We start from the raw sequence: 25,304 nt of genomic DNA, 5'->3' as shown, positions 1-25,304 counted from the left end.
ACTATTCATCTCAGCAGTGAAACTAAGGTTTTACCAGATCACAGTCACAGGAGGCAAAAAGAGGCGGCTGTATGTTTTAACAATCCACCTATTGCACTACTTCACAACTTCCACTGTTTCAAATCCTCTAAAGCCAGTGAAGCCCACTGCAAAAGCCTCCACAACAGGATGTCAGTTCAAAGCTCCAGCAAGGAATAACCTTACATGTCTGAAAATCCTCCTTCAAGTCCTTCCTATCCATACCTAAAGGAAGAATGGGATGAATAGAACAAGCTCTTTATCCCTTGTATAGTGTTACTGAAATTTGTAAATTAGGAATTTCTCCTAAAATAGAAAATTGTCCTGAAAATGTTCTAAATTTTAGGTAGAAAAATGGAAAGTTAAAGGACTGTAATAATGCATACCACATAATGATAAGCAGCCCTTAAAACAAAGCCCCCAAGGCCTCTAGAGAAACATATATATTAAGTGCATGATGACATTCACCAAATTTAATTCTTCAAAATGTGTGAGCTTAGGAATGTCAAAAAGTGGGAGCAGAAGATACCAGTGCTACAGAATCTAGAATATTATCTCCCAATAACCTGCAATAGAAACAGCAGTTTCTTGTAAAACCAATGCTGTGCTCCTGTTTGTGTGCCATGTAAGATATGTGCACAGTAACCATGAGTGCCACAAATAAATGTTAGGAAAAACCTGCAGTTTCTATTATTTCACAGCAACTTCAGAGCACACAAACAGCCCAGGATCAGTCCCACTGTCTTTACGTTCTTTAGCAATGTCATCATTAACAGTATCTTCAAAGAGAGATTCTGGCCTACCCAACTTCATTTCAGTCCCTGAAAGACTCCCTATGACTTCCAAGAGAGCTGGGCACAGTTTTATATGAATTATATTTCCCTTGTAGACTGATTTGCATTTTATGCCCAAGTTAAATAATACCAAAAGTCCTAAGAGACACAAAATTTCCTAGATCCCACCTTTTGCTCTGCCTTTATTCCTTCCCTAGAAGCAATCCTGACTAGAAGCATACAAATGCAACGAACTAGTTTTGGTAGGTTTTTCCCATCAGTTAAATTTTTATTATCTTTTTTTAAAGTAAAACAAGTATGCTTAAAGAAAACTGAAACTTGGAAACATTGCTGGGAAGCTAGCTACTAAAAGGTCTACTACAGAAAGACCACCAAAAAACCCCCCAGAATTCATATCAAGTGGGAGAGACCAAATGTCCCATTAATTTCCACAATATGGACAGGTCAAAACCAACACTGTAGCATGTAAGTAATAACTGCTGATTTATTGCACATCGCAAGCCTTTCTTGGAGGAACACAGAGGACAAAATCTGCAAGCCAGTTATATTTTTATTGAAGTATCAGCAAGACCTAGGGATAACTCACTACAGCCTCAGGAGTGTAGTCTCACCCGATGAGCAATACACGATGCAGCACATGTGCTTCAGGAATGGCCATACATGTGCACAGCCTCCCCCATTCTGCCTACTGCTGCATTTGGCATCAAGACAAAACAGAGGGTGTTGGCACAGGCAGAAGTTCAAGAGGAAACCACTGCCTCTCTAAAGAGCAGAGATAGCAGCCCCTAGAAACAAGTGCATAGGCACAGGCCATCCACAGCAGCAAATACAGGGTATAGAGCATGCATGCATCCAGCAGATGCAAACCTCCTCCCATGCATGAAAGCGAAAACCTGCCAAACCCTTCCCTGACTTGTTCTGTTTTGTTCAGGGAGCTCATCCTTCTCTCAGCAGACAAAACTTCAACTTAAAGCTCTACTTACATGAGATCACAAAGAAGTTTACTGTTAAGAGTAATACCTGAATGCATAAAAACACCCTAGTTTAATTACAGGAAGAAAACTGTGAGCATCATTTGCTGTCTCTTATGTAACTGCACATGCATAAAGTATCTTTAACCTACATGATGACAGCTATGACAATTACACATTATTTAAAGTGTATGCCATTGCTTTAAGATTTAGATGTGCTCACAGTATTTGAAATGTAACGTAAATATATTATTGCTGTAGTCGTGCCGTGCTTCCTGACCAAATTTCCTTAAAATGTGATGCATACACTAAGAAGACTTCCCCCCTCCTGCAGAGATATATTAAATATCTTGGGAACACACTGCGCCAAGCAATGGTCCTTTTCGATATCTATATACATGAGTATGTCCCAGAGTCTTCACTATCCTCTGGATTTGTTCCCAGAATAATTTCAGGAAATTTCTAGGCCCTTCTGTATAAGTAAGCTTTTCTAAAATACTCTTTGGGAATAGACTCTAGAAGCAGATGGATCACAAACATTGGAGCCCAGCAGGAAACAGCTTATTAGCAAAGTCAGCATTTACACACTTGTACTTCCTTAGGACTTTTCTTTTTGTTAAAACATGAGATATTGGTGAAAAACTAAGATCACCCATTTTGGTCTTTTGAACAGTCTCTTAGTTACATCTGTGGCATCCAACTATATTTGCCTGGTATCTTCATCCTGATTACCTTCAAGATGTTTCCTGAATTTGTGCTAGTGATATAATGCTCTGCCTCATTTGGTTAAATAAGAACTAAATTTCACATCACTTTCTTGTCAATGTAAGAACAACAAAATGGTTCCTGGAAGAAAAATGTGTCTCTTGTCTTTTTTGAAGGAACAGCCCTTAGAGATACAGTGAGTGGGCTATTCCAGAAAATAAAGTGGCAAGAGAGAAGTCAGTGATTAATCTCAAGGCCTATTAATTCCAGTTCCCTTGGGAACTGCACCCTGTTGTGCTTAACATTACAAAAGATAGATAGGTGTGAATTATACTCTACTGGAGGTGAATATGGAAGCATATTAAAAAGCAGTAGCATTTCAATTGGATTTCCCAGGTTCTGCCCTCTGAATCAAGTCTTCTTCTATCCCACATATAATGTTTATCAAAACTTTTCAACACTTAGAAGGATGAAATATATTCACAGGAAAATAGACTGGCCAGTATTTGGGGAACAGATCTTTGATTCTTAACTATTTCTAAAAGGCCGTAACAAGAAGTGATTTTTAAAAAGTATTTCATATTAACATAAAATATGTATTTACTGCATTGGACTTAAACTTACTCTGTAACTACAGTAATTCCATATTTATATCTGACATAACTATGGATCAAAATTTACATGGAAACATCTGCTTGAACATAATTGCACTTGCAAGCATTCTCTCCCACTACTATTTAAACTTTTATCTCAAAGTATTCCGAGACAAACCATTGATGTATAGTTAAACAACTTGGCAGGCAGGAAAAGCAGTATTTCAACAATTCTTCAACTTATTGTTGTCTCAGCACAAAAAAGCCCATACTCACTTTATGAAAAATATTACAACATCTCCAGGGTGTACAAAACAAATTGCTTTTAATGCAGCAGGTTTGGCTCATATTAAAAGCACGTGGAGATTAATTTCTCTCTTTTTGAAGGTAAAATGAGTTAACTCTGCCAACACTTAGAGGAAAAGTTCTGATGCTCTTAAGCACTACATAAAAACACCCAGACCCCAAAGTTAACTTTTAGTGACAATGTAGATATCATGTGAAACACTACACACACCTAATATTTAAAATTTACGTAATAGATTATTTTTTGCAAGCTTTCAGGTATAAGCAAGAAATTTAATTTCTAATTTCATTCTAAATAAGTCCTTTCCATAAACTGCCATTATTTTCAGGATACAACCATCCAGTTTGATCTGATACTAGAAGCAAAGTGTCAACAAATACATGCATTTTTATACTGTTTTGCAAATGAATATTGAATAGAATACTGCCACCTTTTGGCTATGATCTGGACTTAAAAATGAGACTTCTCTGTAAAACTCCTAAAAACATTTGATGTATAATGATTATTCTAAAAAATTCAGCATGTCAACAGACTAATGTTACGCTTACCATTAACATATTGTTGATGTAAGAATAAAACTTTACATACTTAACTACATAGTATTATCCTTTTATTTCTCGATAATGAGCAAGCACTTTCACAAGGGCTTTTGTCTTTAGCAGAAAAGACGCAGGCATAGATTTGACATCAAGCTAATGGAATTGCTACCTCTACTTCTTAGAGTAAAATAATAATAATTTTGTGTAACTCAGACACTCAACTTCATAAATATTGATTCATTAACTGATTCTCAAGAATTCTTACTGGAGAACTGTTGAGTCTAATATTAACATATAAGCATTTTAAAACACAGGTGAAAGGCACAAAAGTCTTTCAGCAACCTCCAAAAGAAGGGCTCTAAACTCTCTTAACATGAACAAATGATGCCACTAGAAAAGGCAGTGCAGAAGAATACATGGCCTGGGATTTGGGGTTAATCCCTACCAAGTGTTCCAAGTCATTGCAGAGAGATTCTCCCAACTGTGAGCTAATCAGGTTTCAATTTAATTCATTTATGCTGAATAAATTAAAAAAGAGGATTTGATCCATCTTTGGGGAAGAGTTTGCTCATTAAAAAGTTCAGGAAAACAAGCACTCCCTTTTTTTGTTTCAGTATTTGCTTTATGAATCAGGGTGATTGGCTATCAAGCTACATGGAAGGACTATTGCTTACCTAAGGGCTACTTTAAATTAGACCCTATAAGCCTACAAGAAGTTTACTGTGAATTCAGCTATCTAAACTCTCTGTTTTTGCATTGTCAGAAAATAACTAGTAACTTGATGAAAAACACAAAGAAAACCCTAAATTCCTCTAATTTAAAAGAAGAAATGTTCTTACCCAACTCCCTGTAAAATGCTAATGCCACAGTTAAGTGGAATATGATTTCAAGTTGTAAGCATTTTCATACAATCATGCTTTAAAGAACATGTTAAAAAGCAATAACCACAAATAATTTTGCTACTGTAAAGGCAGGGTTCTTGAATTAGCCTTTTTCCTAGTATTCCAAATACTTTATATGGAAACTTTATTAAACCATATCAGAGTTAAGTAGGGGGAATTCACTAAACTGGAAGCTTAATTTCCATCTACAAGTGTAACACTTTGAAATATATACTGACAAAGACATTTTGGAATTGCAAGAAATCATTCACATTTAGAGAAGAACAAACAGCAGGATACACAATTCATACACTTTTAGCTACCAATACACTAGTTTCCCCTTTTAAACCAATCCTACTTAAAATACCTGCATTTTCCCAAGTATTGCCTATTGGCACAGGGAGTTTTTACACACAGACCATCCTAATTTTCTGACTAAAACTGTGCAGGCTCAGCTTGAACCTATTTATACAGAAGACTAGTTCTTCATAATTAAGCAAGTGTATAAACAATTTCACTTTAGACACTTTCTTCCCCATCTGTCATATGAAAACTATTTTTACCAAAATAATCTGAAAAGGACAACTAGTAATATTTACAAACTACTTGTATTTTGGAAACAAAATTTTAAGCAGCATTTAACTTTGACAAATAGCCTTCACTAACCCTTACAAATTTGCGCGTAGGGATAAAATGACAAATGACTCTCGCAATGGGGCTTATTAGACTCCTAGAATATTGCCCTAACATGGCCTTTCAGGAAATACTATTTCAGATTATATCAGCACTTCCATTTTTCAGGGCCTAAGAACTCAGCTTGAAAAAAATAACCAACCAAGAAAACCAAACAACCCCCCCCCCCTTCCCTGTGGGATGAAACTTAACACATAACATCATGAACAAATGTTGCTTCAACAGCTTAAAATGTATCGCAGTTTCATAATGCTCTGTGCCTGTATGTAGCTCGTGATACTTGTATTTCTGAAATAACAATATATATCTTAAGGTGATTTAGTATAGTGGGGAAAATGCTGTGCTGCTGCAGGCAATAAAATTATCTATCATGCTAATGCTCTAGTTCAAATCCTGTATCTGTTTTTGACCCTCTAAAATCCACTGAAATTAACCAATCCTTCCCACTGCCTTCAACAGATTTAGATGAAACTCCCTAAGATTTTGTCATGCCACAGGAGACTAGTCTAGAAGAATATGATACTGGACATTTAGAAATACCAGTCTTGTTAGGCAAGGAGGGAATAATTATTGAGATCTAAGACATCATATTCTGTTGACTGAAAACAGTAATACAAATGGTGCAGATCAATACTGTATTATGCATACAACAGTGAGAAAGGAAAGTCAGCCTTCCCTTCACCTTCCTGGCTGAGGCTGCATTTAGAATGAGGATTCTGAGCCAGTTTGTACTGGTAGAGGCAATCACAGCATCTTAGTCAGTAGTTGATCTCCCTTTATTGTCAAAGGGGAGAGAAGACCACGACCACAGGGTGAATTTGATCATTTGACAGGAGTGCCTATACCATTCCTCCTTCCACTGCTTGTTCCTAAAGCAGCCATGTTTATTACAGTATCTGCTAAAAACCTTAAGTGGTGGACTCAGTAGATGGATGTTAATAACAAGTTAGTATCTTCACTTCACACACTCCCGTAGTAAAAACAATTTCTCCTCACTGCAGGCTGCATCTTCCCTTTTTTTAGTCACTTCTTTAACTTTCTTGTTATAAAATCTTTCAAGATGTTCTTAAAACTAAATTTGCTGAGTGTTCAAACTGTCCAGGCCATACAGTACAATTGATTAATAGCAAGAATAGAAGAATTGGAAAATGTGAGAATACCTGCCTCTCAAAAACCTTAGCATAGAGCTGGTAACAAATCTATAAAGGGTGTCTCCAAAAAAATATAATCAAACCCGAACCAAACTGCCTGCTCACTGCTGTCTATATCCTACACCCTTCAGGAGTGTAGGAGAGTACCTCCTATCCACATGTGCTCTGCTTCAAATCCATTGAATTCATCTCGCATTTTGTAAGGCAGCAATCTCTCTACTGTTGTATCTTCCTGCTTCTTTGGATGTGTCTGACTGATCTGCAAGCTCTGTGGTGTCTCTCAGTCCCAGCCTCCCAAATATCCCAACCCTGCCTGTACACCTGGATTTACTACCGAAGGAAAAAAGTGCACTTAGACCTCCTTCTGATATGTAAAAAAGATGACAGGGTGCACAGGGAGTACACAGCTCTTCATGAGCACAGATGTTTCCTTTTCTGTCCATGAGCTACTTACTGTATTTTTTCTGCCTTACCTATCTGTAATACTTCAATACTCATGTCCTTTTATGTGACTTGCTCCAGCAAATGTTTTAGCTGCTGTTTCTCTTACCCATTTTTATCCCTATTTGGATCTGCTGTACCATCTCCCACATTGTACCCCACAAAAATTGTCCTTAGCTTATTTCTTTGAGCTGCCTTTGCGTAATTTATTATCTCCATATGATCTTCTAGTAATATTCTTACACAACTTTATCTCATGTATCAATCATCCATTCTACATATTGTCCCACAATTATCACAATGAATGTAGGCTACTGCAGCTGTGGAAGAACAATGCCTTCAAAGACAGCTCTCAAACAAAAGAAGAGAAATGAACATCTTCACCACAACCCCCACCCCCGTGAGAAATTCTGCTTTCCACTGTCTTAGACTCATTACCGACTGGAGGCCCCTACAACAATTAAGTACTGCAAGAGACCAGAGTGAGGTCAGATCTTTTCCTCTTTCCCTGGTCTTGCCACCAATCTATTGTGCTAGCTCTGAGTAAGTCTTTATCATCTCCCTGCTTCAATTTTCCTCCTCAACAAATGCGCCTAAAATGCTATCCCTCCTGGAGAAGTTAATTTGAGATGAGTACAGGGAACACTGTAAGACCGGAATGTTTTTCTTGCAGTTAGCACGGTGACTCAGTCCACTTCCCATGGACAAAGCCTGAGAACAGCAATGGTTTCTTTTTGTATTTTCAGGCATCTTTGGTGCATTATTGTTATAGGGGGAAAAAAAAAAGTTTAAACACCAGCAGGCAGGTGATAACTGTGTCTATACCTGTGTGAATGTCTGAAACTGAACTTTTGAACTCTCAGGAAGACTGCTGCTTCCTACCGGCAACAAGTACGGTCTGGCTATAAATTTTGATAAAACCATGACTGAAGAGTGGCACATCCCAACTCCTCCAATTAATACAGGGACAGAACTCCCAATTAGGAGGCTGATCATGCATTGTGTTTCTACACATAGACTACTTGAGAAAATAGGAGACTAGGGGCCTCAGAGAAGGGTTCCCTGAAAAACAGACATGGCTTTGGAGAAAAGAAAGGGGCCTGGAAAGAAGACAGTGAAAATCCCAGCTGGATGAAAGATCCTGGAGATCAGGGGGTATGTGTGGAAATGACTGCCAGGGGGTGCTCAGAGACCTTGGTCTGTAACACCCGAGGCCAGTAACTGTGAGCATCGTCACACCGCAATCCAACAAGGACTTTGTGTTCAGTGTTCCCGGACCAGCAGTGACCTCCCTTCTGGAAAGGGAAGCAAAGACCTACTGAACATAATGCTGGGGGGGAGGAAGTGCGTGCAAGATAATCTAGTAGGGCAAAAGCTCTAATCTTGTTGGTTCTTGAATAAAGCCAAGTAGCCAGATCCACTATGGATCCAATCTGCCTTGTTGCCCATGAACATTACAAGCTAGTATCCTGCAGCCTGCAGCAGAGTGCCATCCTTTCTGAACAAATGCCATCTGTTTGACACTGATGCACAAGGCCATGGACGTATTAGACTACTTTAAACACAGCTTTCTTGTAGGATTTGCCACAGTAACTGTGACCATTATCATGATCTCCTGAAGATAGGTACAATAAAGGCATGCAAAAGTGAAATATCCTGCCTGTATTTATACAGCATGCTCATAGGATGTCTCCAGATTGTCCTTAAATACACACTATATACCCCACAGGGCTCCCACAAGAAAGGCATCTAGCAGTACTTGCAGGTATTCACGACCACCCTTTCCCAAGCTATTCACTTCTGGGAAGCTACTGCAAGCAGGCAGGACTAGGCTTGCCAGTCCCAGTCCTGTCCTGCAACAGAATGGGGCAGGAGTATGGGTATGGGGCTGCAATCTCTGACACCCCATCCTCCATGTCACTGGGGCAAGCCTAGACCCCAATTAACAGGGCAGGCTGACAGCAGAGTGATTAACGAACGATCCTAAGAAATGACAAATTATTTCTTCAGTCAATGCAGGTAAATATGCAGCTGCAAGGCAACCATGTGTTTAAAGAGTGCCCCTGATTTTAATTGTAAGCTTTTCCTAAGATACCTGAAACCAGTGTCCAGACCATCTGCTCACAGAAACATTTACAGTTTGGATAGAGGAACATTCTCAATTCATTTGCCACACCTGCCTTGTCCACTTGCCCAGACAACAACCCTAGGTCTCTCTTCCCTTTAAATTTTGTCTCGCTCCAAGAGAATAATAACCCTCCTCCTTCTGGGAGGTTAAATGAGCTATTTGGCAACCCAGGACAGGGTGCATGGTGGACTGGTTTATGAAAGAAAAATTGTAGGTGGGAAAATAATGAGAAGTGGAGGAGATACAGCTCCCTTCTGCTTGGTTCTGATTCTGAACTGTTTTCTGATATGTTTATGTTCATGGCCAGGCTCACCATCCGATTACAAAGCTATGGATTTTGAACCTAACAAAAAGATGGAATATTTATCAAGGACTATACACCTCTTTTCCCCTGTTTTTCCCCTTAAACTCTTGGGGCAGCTTACTTGAGCATTATTTTAATGCGGGATTGATCTATCTATTTGTGCTAAAGTTAGTAAGGCTTTTAAAAAGGTTGTGCAGTGTTTATGTTAACAGCTGTAGACCTCTGGATCAGAGCTGCCTGGTTCCTAATAAACCTAGAGTGCAAGCAGGGCATGTACAGTGTTTAAATTTGGGTATTACTTTTGCTCAGGTACTTTAAAATCCTGTATTTAGGAGTCAAATTTAGAGTTGTGAATGTTACACATTTGCAGCCCTTATTAGAGCAATATGGTATCCATAATGTGCTGTAATTACTGAAAGGAACATTACCAGTTTCAAAGTTGGACTTAAACATTGCAGTAACTAAATAAAGAAACTAATGCAGTACAAATAAAGCAATTACAAAACATTTAAAGTATAATAAAAGAAGAAGATACAACAAAAATGAATTCATTGCAAGCTGGTAAACTTCTGCAGGTACTACCTAACATACGTGAATGTGACAAAAAATTATTTTACCCTCCTTTACTTGGAAAAAGCTCAAAAAAATCTTCCATTTCAAGAAATGCACTCACTTGCTATATAATGCTTACAGTTTGCAACCCTTACACTGAAGTCCTCGTGAAACAAACATCCTTACCATTTTCTATGTACTAAAAAGATTTTTAAAACATTTTAAAATACAAAAACTTGGATGCAAACATCATAAGCTAAGATAGTTTCAAGCGCTGTTTCCTGAACAATGAAGAGGGGAGCAAATTTTTAAAACCACAGTCAGAAAATATATCTCAGATGAAAAAAAGACCATATAACAGGAACAGAGGTCATGAAACTCATGGTTACAACCACGTTTATATCAAATTCAGATGGTTTTCAAATGATTGTTTCAAAAAGCCTGGTGATATATGTATCACCTTCAACTCAGGTTTTCATGTACAATAATTTCACAGATGTTTAATTTTTCATAAATTGAACCTAAACTTATCCAATGGTCAAAGACAGAGAAAGAATATACAATAAGAGCTGCTTGCTGTTCATCAGCATGTACAGTTCTTTCCACATGTAAACTTATAAAATAATATTCACTACAAGTTGTTGTACATTGATTATATTGAAAATTGTTCATAGTAACGTATTATGTTTCCCCAAATACTTCCTGGGGATATAATATTTAAAAATATTTCCCACTGGGAAAATTTCCTTTTTTCTCCTCCCTTTTATTTCCCTTTTCTTCTTTTTTTTTTTTAAAATAAATCAAAGGAGCAACAATTTCAAGTTACTTAGCGCATGATTTATTGTACTGCTTAACGTATAATGCTATTTTGAAAAATAACTTTAGAACATGCTTATTTTGAAAAGCTTTATTTGTTTCTCTGATCTCCAGTTCAAGTATACTTGAACTCCAATGGTTTTTCTCCAAATTTCCCTCCTGCAAACAACTTGGGATTGGAAAGCAAAGCTGGTTTCTTTCATACTCATCCATCATCACCAAGATTTGAGATGAAATTATGCCCTTCCTCACTCATTCCAATACTCTGGGATAAAAGCTTTACTTAAAATTTCCTTTGCCTTGTTCTGTATAGTTGAAGTACACTATGTCATACTTAGAGAGCCAAATTCATTTATTCCTAAGCAATCCAACTAAGCTCACTGAAGTCTTCTGTAATTCCCAGATCTAGTTCTGCCTTCTAACAGGCCTTTCAAACCTCTCTTGAAAGTATAGAATTGGACAAGCTGGTAACAATGAAGATGCATTTGTTATTTTCAAATCAAATTACACTTTCTCCTACCTTTTCTTGTTACCTTGACAAACAAAATCAAAATTGTACCACAGGGAGGAAAGATAAAGACTATTTCTGTGTAAAAGGTTCCCCCCCTCCATTCCTTTCATATACTGCATTCTCTAAATAAAGCGAAGCAATAGACTAAGAACAGGCTCAAAGCCACAAGTCATATGGTTTTCCTTGCAATTATAATTTTAACCCTATCATGTGCCAGTATGATACATGATGTATCCTTTAAGAGGATGTCAGTCAGCAGAGACATCTACACGTCTAAGAGATTCAACTCTTAAGCCTTTATTTTGACAGGTATCCTATATTTCTAAGCTATGAGAAAGGGAATATTTTTCCCCACAAGTGGAATGTACACATAAATACCCTTTCCTTATGAAATAATTATCTCTTTGCTTCCTCTGTTCTTCATCACCTTTGTGGAGGAGGGAAAAAAATATTCTATTTACCTGTTTTACAAAAACCTAAGTTTGGTTGAAAGCTTGAGAGAGAATGTATTAGAACTGATGGACTGACTTCCATTAAAATGTTCACTTGATTCAAATTATCGGTGAACCTTGCAAGACAATAGAGTTCCATAAATTGTTTGGGTTTTTTATAAGAGAAGTATTTCCAAAAATAGCGAAAATGTCACACTGCAAGTTGAGGATAGAGCATAACACCATTCATTGGTAAAATACAATCACATAAGCATTGCTGCTCTCAGATTTTTAATATAGTCATTCTTTCCAGTGAGGAAAACCTGCTTATTTATGCAAGTTCCACTAGTACAAATGCAGAGTAACTCCACTAATTTAATTATCATTCCATTAGACAAGTTCTTTACTAATATCCTTGCACCAGAAAAAGTGTATCAAATAATTTTGAAGTTTTAATGTGGTACTTCCATCTTGGACTCTTGCGTTTCCTCTTTTTTTTTTTTTCCAAATATTTTAAATAGCACATCAACATGGTCATCCTCTATTTTATGATGATTCAGCTGAATTACAAGATATGCTTAGTGTAAATTTGACTGCTATCCAGAAATAGTTGACAGCAGTGAATTCTTCTAGATGTCACATTCTTGATTTGAGGAATATTTTTGTTTTAACAAGTGTAAAAATATTTATGGAATGCAGGAATTAAAATCTTTTTTCAGATATAAACAAAGCTAAAAGAAAAAAGACAGAAATATCATTTCTGAATTACAAATACCAAAATGAAAAAAATAAACAAGTTATGTAAGATTTGAATCATATCTTCTGTGTCAGAGAATGTGGAAGAAGTTAATAGGTTCAATTTCCCTTTGATAATGTGAGACAGAAAAATATTTTACTATGATTTCCTAGTGATTATTTAATTCTAATAATTCAAAGAATGTTGGATTCCACTGCTGTGTTAACAATAAGATAAATGACAACCAATTATGTAAATGGAATTCTTCAGACATTTCCTCACTATGTAAGAGCTTTGAAATCAAAACACCCAGCCCGAGCAAGACGCATTCCTGTTGATTTTCTTAAGATATTTTTCTAGATAATTCTAGCCAAAAGGCTTTTATTTCATGAACCAAACTAGCAATCTTAAGTACTCTGGTACTTAAGAATCTTTAGTATAGTGGACTGAATTTCCAGAAGGGAAGCGCTCCACTAGGTTCAAACACTTCAGCTTCAAGTCTGGTCTATGTCAAAAATAAAATTTGGCCTAGAGGTTACTATGCCTTGTACAATTCCTCAGTCAGGTGTTTTGCATGTGCAAGAGTTCAAAATAAATTTCCAGTTACTGACTTAAGATTGGCTAAGACTGTTTTGCCATGAAAGCTTAAATGTATTTTAGAACAATTTTCACCAAGAGGGCTGTAGCTATTTCACTAAATGATATGGCTAAAGCAGTTAGACACGCTCTTCTTTACTTGGAACAGTAGTCCTCAGTGCAGAATATGTTCCACTTTGTGAATTTCCAACAAACAGTTGTCCTGACAGCTCCTCTTGGCACAGTATTGTTGTAACGGTCCTTCTGCTAAAAGGCTCTCCCCACCTAGTTCTTTACACCTTTTTACTCATTACTGTACTTGTTTCTTGCAGATAGTTACTCATCAAATAGAGTTGAGCTCCGCACAGTGCCTTGGATCCTTTAGCCTTTTGTACTGCTGAGGGCCTTCCACTGGCAACTCCACAGTCAGCTTTCCTCTGGCAGCTCTGTAAGCTAACTGCCGTAACAAGGAACAACCAACAGCTGCTTTGAACAGACCTTGGTGAAAGCCACGTAGTTACTATGGGAGAAGTGTTATAGGGGGATAGCCTTCACCACTGGAGATGATGTATAACATCAGCGATATCTAGGTATTATATAGGTACCATTTAAAGCAAATTACATCTGCAATTACTATGAAAAATACAAGGTTGAACTGCCTACAAAAAGAGATTATTTTCCACAGCTGATGTTCTGTGAAGAGCGTTACTATATATAAAACTACACACACCACAGATTTACATAAAAGTGTTAATAACTCAGGGTCACGTGAAGAACTGACTTAATTCATTCTGCATAAATACTTTTTTTTCCTTACAGGACACCTTCAACCATTGTAATCATTGAGCTGTTCTGAAGACTTACCTCTAAAAGCCAGCCTGTCACATCCTTAATTCTGTAGCCTTTACATCTTTCTGTTAAGGCACGGAGAACATCACCAGCAACCTGAAGAATGGCTTAGTAAATGTACTAACTCCTTATTTCTCATTTCACATTTACATTTAAAACAAACCAACCAACTCTAAAACTAATCTGTACTACAACTATATTAACTTACTATACAGCCATTGACATAGTCTGTAATTACATGATTCACTAAGCAAATGATTTATGCCTCTGCTCAGGGAAGAGAGAATTCTCCTTGTGACAAAGGCTTACGTCACACTTTATGTGAAGAGATGAGGCTTGATGCACTGGAATCAACTGTATGCCCTGACAAAAATCAGCAGAAAACTCGCAAACTATAAAAACAAAAAATACCTTTTGTATCTTTCAATGTTCTGGTGAGTCAACTTCATGGTGAACTTGCCATTTTCTGTACTCTGGCTACAAGAACTATCCAAGTTATCATCAACATCAGTGATTCCTCTGCTTCTTTTGCTAAACTCGACAATACAGTTCCACACTTGCTTGGATTTTGCTGTGTAAGCCATTGTCCCACTAGCTCCCCAGCCTCCTGACTGCATCTCATCTGTCATGCCCTCACCACTAAGAGCTCAGAACCACGGCCAACACGGACCAACATTTAATAACTACTTCCATCGGTGCCAAAGACAGTTTTAGGCCCCCCTGCAGGTCCTCCTTACCAGATTAAGGCAAGATCTCACACCGAGCACAAAGCGGTGGGGCTGGACTCACACCTCAGAGCTACTCCACGCTCCTTTTAGGAGAAATTCTCCACTTCAGAAACCAAGTGCTATTAAGTTGGCCCCACCACACGACACAAACTCTCTCTGAGCACTTACTAGGGCGCTATACTAGCGCCTTCGCCCAGCCCGAGGTGCGGGCAGGGCTGGGGGGGGCAGGCGGGGCCCCGCCTCATCCCCACAGGGCCGCGATCCCACCACCCGGCGCAGCCGGCCGGGCCCTACAGCCGCCTCAAGCAAAGAAGCGGAAACCAGCCCAGGGTTCAGCGCAGCCACTCCCTCCGCCCCGACGCAGCAAAAGCCTTAAGCCCCTCGCCGAAGCCCCGCTCGCGTCCCCCTGCCAGACGGCCCCGGCCCCCACCGCCTCACGCAGCGGCCCACACCCCACCGCGCAGGCGCCCGCCGCCTCCCCCTCCCCCGCTCCGGCCGGGGCTGGCGGGGCCGCGCATGCGCGGCGCAGGCGCACAGCCCGTAAGAGCGGCGGCCGCCCGCCGCCTGCCCCCTCTCCACGCGCCGCCGGGCCCCGCCCCTCTCTTTTCTTTTCCGTCGCCAAGATGGCGGAGTACGACCTGACCACCAAGATCGCGCACTTCTTGGACCGGCATTTGGTCTTCCCGCTGCTGGAGTTCCTCTCCGTCAAGGAGGTACGTGGCCGTCCCAGGAGCGGGAGAGCCGCCCCCGCGGCTGGGGGAGCGGAAAGGTGGCAGGCGGTACCACCAGCTGCCGCTGCCTCTCCTGGGCCTGGGCGCGCCGCGGCCGCCGCCGCCGCCGTCCCCTTCCTCGGGCGCTGCGCGGCCTGCGCCCGGCCCGCGAGGGGACGCGGAGCTCGCTTCCTGAGGGAGGAGCTCGGGGCTGCTGCGCCGCGTGGGGAGAGGGTGAGGAAGAGGCGTGCGGGTTTTCCTCGGGAGGGAGAGCGGGGCCGTGGGCCGAGAGGAGGCCTGGGGCAGCTCCCCGGGCTGCTCGCCTGCGAGGCAGAGGGGAGCTCCTCTTTCCCTTTCCTGGGATTTGGCGTGGTTTGTTTCTTTTCCTTTCCCCTTTTTCGGGGGAGGGGTAAGCAACAGCTCTCCCTCGCAGCCGCGGTCGGTTTTCTGCCTGCGTTCCCCCAGCGTGAGCCAGCCCTCGTTAGCCCCTCTGCCGCCTCGGCGGTCGCCGCTCCCACTCGTGTTTCCCCTCAGCCCTGGAGTTGCAGGGCGGTGTGTGGGGTTCCGGCAGTGTAGATAGTGTTGCTAATCAACTTGAATCTTAAACCGCTGTCATCACGAATTTGTGTTTAAACCGAGTGTAAGTTCCTTCCGGTGCTGTCCCTTGTTGGTCTTTTTATATATATTTTTCATTATGTTGCTACAAAGAACCTAGTAATGCTGGAGATACTTTAGACGAAACTCATCAGTCTAAACTGAAGCACTTATCTGATCCACTTTAAAATGGAAACAAGATGTGGAAAATTACATAGGCTTTGAATTTAAAATAGATATTATTTTAGCCTTCAAAAATGAACCAATTAAGCATGCATACATTGAGACAGCTTGACCTAACCAGTTTTCATGTCTAGTGTATGGACTTTGCTAGATGTCTGTCATCTTGGGGGCACTTTTAGTATTTTGGCATTTGTAAATCAGCTCAAGTTAATTGTCATGTTAATCTTGAACAACACAATGTTCAGACCCAAATTAAACTTTTGCAGGTTCTGTATGTGAGATGTCCCTAACTGTGGTGTGGTGAATTGTAATATAGCCTTCATGCAAATGTATTTTTGAGGTGTACTCTAGTTTAGGCCCCCACCTACATCTTGAAAACCTAACAGCAGTTTACAACTCGTGGCTATGTTATGGGGTAGAAACTTTAAAAATTTGAAAAATTTAAAAGAACACCATCCAATTACACAAGCTAAACTAATTTGCTCTTATACTATAGACCTAACAACATATTTTAGATTAATCTGTGATATGATTAAATTGTAAGTTTGATCTTGACTATCTCTTCTGAGAACCACTTTAAATTATTTGACTAGTGTGCACTATTTGGCATGGTATTTTTGTGGAAATTATTTGCTACTTTGAAAGAAAAATCTGACCAAGGTTTTATTATTTTTGTTAAATATATATAGTTTTCAGAGATGTTTCATGTTGGATTTTTTCCCCGTGAATTGTAATAGGAATTACTATTCCTTTAAGAATAGTAATCTAAAATGTTACTTGTCTTTTAATTAGTCTTTGAAGTTCCTGCATTCATAAATAGCAGGAAGTTGCCTGTATCTTGCCAAGACCGGAAATGTAGAGAGGCTGTATAGTAAATGACACAACTGTGAGATCTTGCAAAGCTGTGAGATCTGATGTTTAAAATTGTTTAAGTGGACAAAAATCCATAAATAAACTGTGCCGTAAAGGTAACTACATAATGTGAATTGGAAACATTAAATAGTATTCAAAGAAATCTATTGTTAATTCCTGTTTCAGATATACAATGAAAAAGAGCTACTCCAAGGAAAACTGGATCTCCTTAGTGATACCAACATGGTGGATTTTGCTATGGATGTGTACAAAAATCTTTATTCTGATGAAATTCCACATGGTAAGCTGCTCATTTAGAAGTAAAATTTGTTTTATAACCTTTCTATCTAAAATAATAAATATCTGGTGGTAATCTGCTTGTTGCACTCAAAACCTAGAATACTGTTTAACTTTGGCCCTAACGAAAGGATATGCAATACTGAAACAAATAGAATCCCCTAATCCTGGGAAGTTTGGGCTTGTTAGTGTATCAGGAACTTAGTCTTTGACTGATGCCTGAAGTATTTAAATGCTGATTTGGTCATTTCAAGCAATATAAGCTCTAGCCTAATAGAGATGCACTTATTTTCATCTGTCAAATTAAACACTACTGTGCAGCAATTTGGGGATGCTAAACTTTTTCTTCAAAGCATCCAGTATATTAAGGCTAGATTTCCATTGTAAGTAATTCCATTAATCTGTCTGTGGCTGCTTTTTAGACATTGAGGACATACAGATGTTTTTGAAAATGCATGTTTTCCTCACTTCTGTCAACATATTATGTGCTGTTTCTCTAGAAAAAAATCAATGATAATTAATATTGATTATAATGAATATGAAATTTAATCTCTTACTGTCTTCGTGATTTTGGAAGCTTTCGCGTTTACTTCTTAAATTTCTATCTTCCCGAGGAGTGTTTGGGGAGGCGTAGAAAATTAGAGTATCTTGCTTTCTCTAATTTCTATCCTTCATGGGGTTTTTTGTTTTGTTTTTCCTACTGTTGTTTCTTTTTTCTGGGTTGTTTTTTTGTTTGGTGTTTTTCCTTCCTGACCCTAGTCTTTGAATTTACACTTTCTTCCTATTTTTCCATCTTTTTTTCACTTGTGGAATTCCTCACCTTTTTCTAAACTAGTGGGACTACAGTCTGTCTTGCCTGCAGCTTAGGAGGAAGAGACTCATGCTTTTGCTTAGTCAGGTACAAGATCCACCTGTTGTTCTGCCTCTGGGTCTTACTCTTTCCAGGCTCTTTCAATGGCAGAGCTGGCAGTTAGCCTCTTTGGAAATACATGAAGAGAACGGATAGACTTATGGATGTTGGATTCAATGTTTTGACCAAATCTTTGCTATGCTAGCATTAGATGTTATTTATGGGTCTATATGCAATGATGCACCCCTGTGGGACTGATAATAAATAATGAGAACCAGAGCTTTCCACTTCTGTAGCTTTCTTTAAGAAACAGTTGTAATGATAGCTTCACCTTTAGCTTACTTATTAGTTCTACTGATTTAAAAAGTCAGACCATCTCAGGGCTGTAAAAATCTCAAAGCTGAATAGGTTTTCCACTTTCTTTCCTTGTTCCAGCCTTTCTAAACTGTTCTAGAAGAATATTATTGTGTCAGTAGTAAATAAGTAGTAAAATGCAAAAGTACTAAACAGCATGAGAAATAGCAATCCTAGCACACTTTCACAAAGTAACTAGTCTAATATTTTTAATATTCTGATGACAGCCACTTATTTAAGCAGGTTGCTAAGTGTATCATTTCATAAGGTCATAGCTGCAAGTAAGTTCAATTAATTTGGTCACTGGGAAAGCTCTGCCTTTGTTATAGTCCAACAATTTCCATGCTTAGAATTTTTTTCTTATACTTTTTTCAAACATCTCAAGCTTCTACATCATCAGTTTGAAAGGATTTTTTTTATATGATGACTGACTGTTGTTTGATCTGTGGCTTTTATTCAACAGTATAAAATTAACTTAAGCAGAGATAATACATGCAGAATCAGTTGTTCAGGGTGCTTGTTTGTACAACTTTCTGTGAAAAGGTCTTAACTTCAAGATATTTCTGGTACGTGTCATCTTCATGCATCAACACCAGAATGTATGTACAGACAGGTTATTCTTTTTCATGGAATTGCTGTTTTCATTAGAATTTTACAGATTTTTGGTTAAGATCTCACTGTTTTACATACTCAAAGCTAAGGTCAGTTACACTGTTATACTTAGAAATGTCTCTGCACAATTTATAGTTGCTTTTTTCTTGTCTTCCATGAGATCAGCTTAAAATTACACAGCCAGGAGATGTCACAGGAAAACATTTTCATACTCTTACTAAGTCAACTGAATGGTTTTTCTTTCATCTGTTTCCCCTTTTTAATAATATCAAGATTCATCTGAAGTTGGAGATAATGTCTCCTTATTGGAACGTTTCCTATCAGGCAAGTCATTCTTGGATTTAGGCTGGGTCACCACTGTGTTATCCACTTTGGACCTCCTTTACAAATATATATGTAGTCAAATCACGAAAGAAATGTCTGTTAGGTTCACTGTGGCATTGAGTGCCCTGGTGTGTGGCTCACTTTCATGGCTTAGTGCACCTTCTTTTCTCCTGGGGTTTGGTCTTGGTGTCTCTGATGCCATGTGTTTCTGGCTCATGTAGCCAGTCAGAGTACTACCGGCTTTTTATTATTTTTTTTAAGCATATAGGCTTTTTCTGAATTTTACTTAAGTGTTCATTTTATTGCACTGGTAGCACTTGGTGAGGAAGTTTGGATCTGTGTAAAATAATCACCCTAAAGCTGTTAGTTCTATTTTCTAACTATTTTTCATAAAAATTTTAACATGCATAGTATATCAGACCATAATTTTGCACATTGACCTACTTTAAGTTCTTCCTGTCAATTTTCAGTTAAGTATTGTAAAAATGTGCTTTCAGAACCTGGTCAGTCAGAGGAAAATTAATCTTAGTGGTTTCATAGCACTGTTTTCCCTTATTTCAAATAAACATGGAAAAAAGTACTTACTGAAAAGGTTGTTTCTCCCTTAGTAGAAGCCTAAAGATACCTTGTCTAATACAGATTGCTCCAGCTGTACCTGCTCTTTAGTGGCTTGATTAGAACTCCACACAGGAGGAAAGAACCAAATGTTAGCTTTTTACTAAGTATTCATTAACAATTAATTAACAGTTATTGTTAGATACCTCTGGTTTTTTGACTTGACTGAGAGGATAAGCGAGGTAGGAATTGAGAAGACATGGTCAAATGTGCTGTCAGCATCATGTAATTACAGGTTGGTTTCTGTAAAAACTTAAGGTATTGCATTAAAATATTTTTGTTTGTGTTTAGCTTTGCGTGAGAAGAGAACAACTGTTGTTGCACAGCTGAAGCAGCTTCAAGCTGAAACTGAACCTATTGTCAAGATGTTTGAGGATCCAGAGACTACAAGGCAAATGCAGTCCACTAGGTAATTTCTAACATAATTTCTCAGGATAGCTTGTTGGTACCTCTTAGGTGTTGATTATAGGAGTGCTCTCTGTGTAGCAGCTGCAAAGACAGACATTTTTATTTCCAGTCAATGCTTATGTAGTGCTTGTGGTCAGGTAATTGAAATTGCTGGACACAATTTACTCTTTTCAGTGCTTTTACCTGCTGTTCATAAGGCATCTCTGTTGTTCTTAATATTGATGAATCAACTCGGGACAAATGACAGTTGTTATTCAGTGCAGTCAAATCACAGCTGAGATAGATTTTTGAGGGGGTTAGGGGGCTTTTATTGTTTGGGTTTTTTTTTGAGGGGGGGTGTTTTGGGGTTTTTTGAGAGGAAGTGTGGGCTGAAACAATTCAGATTCTGTTCTCTAGACTGTCTGCCCTCTCTCCCTTTTCTACCTTCCACAGAGGATTATGGAGTGCTATCTTTCTTATTCTGAGAGGGCTGGCAGATAAGCATCCTTTCAGCCTCATAGCACATATTTATTCCAGGAGTTCTGTCCTTTCCCCCTTTACCCTCCCCCACCCCCCAAACTGGCAAAGTTGTTGGAGTAAGATAGTGCTTGTAATTATCTTTTTAAGACATACCCAATTTCTTCTTGCTTTGCTCACAGGAGTAATTAAAATAGAATGAGTTTGTCTGCATGTTATATCTAAGGTCTGTGACAGTTTTCTGGTGATCAGGCCTGAATTTGGCCCTGTAGGAAATGGTTCAACTGTAGTCATTGAGGGAGTAACTGCAACTTCAACGGAGAGGTGCATAGGTATTTGTTTAGTGTAAGTTACTGCTTGTTGCCTTTACATACAAAGCATTGCTACTACTGTTGTAAATGTGTCTAACGAACTCTGGAAAATTTAATTAGATCCCTTCTTAAGCTGTACCTGCTCTAAGATTTCAAATAGGGCATACCACATCAGATAGAGCACCTATGTCTCAACTTGAATTTGAAGGTGATGCTTTTGCTTCCATTCATTGTTGGCAAGCTTTATGCATCTACTGATATGGAAGACTGTAACATTGCTTCTGGAATTTTCTTAGAAAAACATTGAATGCACAAACCCTTTTTTCTAGTCTGCAGAAATATTTTTGATGAGGTATACCTCTGTTTGGGACTAACCCCCTGAAGAAAGTAGGTCCTTGAAGGGGAGGGAACTTCATTAGAATTTACTCCTTGTTTCAGGTGTACGTTATCATCCTTTTTTCCTTTTCCCCTCTTCACCCAACTTGCTGAGAAACCTAATCAACCCATTTGGCCTGTGCTTCCTCCACTCTGCACATTGTTTTCAGAATTTGTTTTAGTCTAGTTTAGAACTTGGTCAGTGTGGAAGTGGTGAGATGCAATGCATTGGGTCTCAATGCACGCATGAAACAAGATGTCATTAGAAATCATGAAATCTGTTTAGCTTTCCATCACTTCAGAAGCAGCTTCTGTTTTCTGTTCTAATATCACCAGAATGTACTTGCGCTTCTGCTGTAAAAAGCGTTGACAGGATAAGTAAGTCACCTTTGTATTTGATTTGAGCATGGATATTGATGTCAGATAATTATATTAAGAAAAGGAGTTTACATATGCTTATGACTTGAGCGGTTATGCAAAGCCGGAAGCCTCTTGACAGCTTTTGGAAGTATAGCTTTGAAAGTGAAAGGCCCAATTGCTGTTAGTTAACTGCCTTGAAGTTAACTGGGACTATCTTAACTTTACAGAAAAGACTGCCTGATACTATCACAACTCTATTCAAATCTTGATGAACTTCTGATTTATATGTAGAGATCTTGTTCAGTTCTTGCTTTGCCTTTAGACAGTTTTTATAATATTTGACCTAGAAAAAAATTACCTCGTTGCAATTCTAAGTACTAGCATTTCTTGGGAAATGTGTTCTGTTACGTGACCTTTGATCTACAGCAGTTGGTCAGTAGAACTTGTTCCAAATCAGAAACACCCTGTTTGAAAGCAAGAGACACAATCAAAAACTGCATGGAATATAACTTGTCTAATGCTGTAAAATATTAACCCTACTCATATACAGTGAGTTTTGTTTCAGAACTGGTACATTGTTTTTGCTTTTAAAATGTCTGAAAACTTTGCAGCTCAGAAATACTGGGTTTGGTTATTGACTTGACAGAAGTTCTAATCCAGATTGTTGGTGTTATACAGTAATGGGAAGAATCAGGCTGGAAGGTGTCAGTCTGTCTAGACCTGAGTAGCATGCTTTGAAAGCAACTTTTGATTCTTTGGCTTTTGTGAATTTCTGCTGGTGATTTGGAATTTGTATCAAGTTCAGAGCTGCATATTATCAGGGCTTTAGATCATGGCTTATGATCCATGACAGTGCTGTTTGGAACATCAAAGTCTGGGAAATGGTAGAAGATGATGTGTAAAGGAGACTTTGCAAGTGGAAGTTCGTTCAAGAATAAGCCAAAACATTTCACTTCCTTTTTTCTATGCAGCTGTTGGAGGACATTGACTTTAAAATTATAGAGGAATAGTCAGTATTCTTCATCCTTGAAGTATGTTCCACTGAAAGAAACCCATGAGACTATTTCATTGCTTCCACAAGTATTACTGGGGACTGTCATTCTTGGCTACCTTGGCAATGTGCCATTTCCCTGTGGAATCTTACAGCATAAGTTCTAATTAAACAAACTCACAGCTTTGCAGTAAGTTGATTTCAGAGTAAATGGGGAAGTTTCCCCTGCATACACTTTTACTGTATCTTTGTCCCAAGAGGAATTTATACCTTGGTCCTCTCCTCTTCAGTTAGATCCTGGGTACATGTTTTATCAGACATGATAGTTCCATGAATTATCCAAGTCATCATAGAATCATTTATGTTGGAAAAGACCTTCAAGATCATCTAGTCCAACCATCATCCATGCCCACTAAACCATGTTCTGGAGTACCTTATCTACGTGCTTTTTGAATACCTCCGGGGTGGTGACTCAACCACTTCCCTGGGCAGCCTATTCCAATGTCTGACAACCCTCTCAGTAAAGAAATTTTTCCTAATATCCAACCTAAATCTCCCTTGCCCCAACTTGAGGCCGTTTCCTCTTGTCCTATCTCCAGCCACCTGACAGAAGAGACCAGCACCCACCTCACTACAACCCCCCTTCAGATAGTTGTAGAGAGTGATAAGGTCTCCCCTGAGTTACCTTTTCTCCAGACTAAACAGCCCCAGCTCCCTCAGCCGCTCCTCATAAGACTTGTGCTCCAGGCCCCTCACCAACTTGGTTGCCCTTCTCTGGACACGCTCCAGCACCTCCATGTCTTTCCTGTAGCGAGGGGCCAAAACTGAACACAGGACTCGAGATGCGGCCTCACCAGTGCCGAGTACAGGGGAACAATCACCTCCCTGCTCCTGCTGGCCACACTATTTCTGATACAGGCCAGGATGCCGTTGGCCTTCTTGGCCACCTGGGCACACTGCTGGCTCATATTCAGCCGGCTGTCAACCAGCACCCCCAGGTCTTTTTCTGCTGGGCAGCTTTCCAGCCACTCTTCCCCAAGCCTGTAGGGCTGCATGGGGTTGCTGTGACCAAAGTGCAGGACCTGGCACTTGCCCTTGTTGAACTTCATACGACTGGCCTCAGCCCATCAATCCAGCCTGTCCAGATCTCTTTGTAGAGCCTTCCTACCCTCCAACGGATCGACCCTGCCTCCCAACCTGGTGTTGTCTGCAAACTTACTGAGGGTGCACTCAATCCCCTTGTCCAAATCATTCATAAAGACATTAAACAGAACAAGGCCCAACACCGAGCCCTGGGGAACACCACTTGTGACCCGCCGCCAACTGGATTTAACCCCATTCACCACAACCCTCTGGGCTCGTCCATCCAGCCCGTTTTTCACCCAGCGAACAGTACGCTTATCCAAGCCATGAGCTGCCAGTTTCTCAAGGAGTATGCCATGAGAGACAGTGTCAAAGGCCTTGCTGAAGTCCAGGTAGATAACATCCACAGCCTTTCCCTCATCCACTAGGCAGGTCACCTGGTCATAGAAGGAGATCAGGTTGGTCAAGCAGGACCTGGCCTTCATAGACCCATGCTGACTGGGCCTGATCCCCTGCTTGTCCTGGACTTGCCATGTGAGTGCTCTCAAGACAAACTGTTCCATAATCTTCCCCAGTACCGAGGGCAGGCTGACAGGCCTGTAGTTCCCCAGATCCTCCCTCTGACCCTTCTTGTAAATGGGAGTCACATTGGCAAGCCTCCAGTCCTCTGGGACCTCCCCTGTTGACCAGGATCGCTGATAGATGATGGAGAGTGGCTTGGCAAGCACCTCCGCCAGTTCCCTCAGTTCTCTTGGATGGATCCCATCTGGTCCCATAGATTTGATCTGGTCCCATAGATTAAGTGTGCATTCACAGAAGAGATGGAGGGTAGCTACAGGTGTAGAAGCATGCCCAGGAGGGTGGGGAGCTGGAGAATAGGAAAAATGTCATTAATTCTTTCTGCACTGTAGAGGGGCAGTCCATACAATTGAAGTGCCAAATTGAAAATACTTTTCTTTCATTTGTGAATATGAATTCAACTATGTATATGACTTCAGCTGTGGTTCTTGTTGCCAGATGATTGCAGCAGAGTTTGAATGGAATTCTTATTGCATTGAAAAGCTGGTGTGCTAAAATTTCCCTCTTAAGAGCTGCTCAGGACCCATTACAGATACTGGATAAAAAATTATTCACTAAGTTAACTACTGTTTAAAAATACCACAGGTGTCTAAAGTCCTGTGGTCATTAATGTGAGACTTATTGGT

At 39.7% G+C, this 25,304-nt stretch overlaps 1 protein-coding gene and 1 long non-coding RNA gene across 4 annotated transcripts in view; one reads left to right on the top strand and one right to left on the bottom strand.

The window, feature by feature from the left end:
* LOC142029252 (uncharacterized) overlaps window positions 1-15,147 on the bottom strand; it is a 28,658-nt gene extending 13,511 nt beyond the window's left edge. For 2 of the 3 annotated variants that reach the window (XR_012649883.1, XR_012649882.1), the window contains exon 1: window positions 14,012-15,147. This is a non-coding gene — a long non-coding RNA (uncharacterized LOC142029252). The remainder of the gene's footprint in view (window positions 1-14,011) is intronic. The other variant, XR_012649884.1, reaches the window with a different exon arrangement.
* A 128-nt stretch (window positions 15,148-15,275) lies between these two features.
* EIF3E (eukaryotic translation initiation factor 3 subunit E) overlaps window positions 15,276-25,304 on the top strand; it is a 28,001-nt gene continuing 17,972 nt past the window's right edge. Inside the window, exons 1-3 of the mRNA XM_075023820.1 lie at window positions 15,276-15,437; window positions 17,250-17,364; window positions 20,407-20,524. Of these exons, the coding sequence (XP_074879921.1) occupies window positions 15,348-15,437; window positions 17,250-17,364; window positions 20,407-20,524 (323 nt within the window). The 5' untranslated portion in view covers window positions 15,276-15,347. The remainder of the gene's footprint in view (window positions 15,438-17,249; window positions 17,365-20,406; window positions 20,525-25,304) is intronic.

Source organism: Buteo buteo, chromosome 3 (genome assembly GCF_964188355.1).
Source record: "Buteo buteo chromosome 3, bButBut1.hap1.1, whole genome shotgun sequence".
Lineage (NCBI taxonomy): Eukaryota > Metazoa > Chordata > Aves > Accipitriformes > Accipitridae > Buteo > Buteo buteo.
Note: the sequence above shows the minus strand (reverse complement) of the source record. Positions and strands in the feature narration are given on the sequence as shown.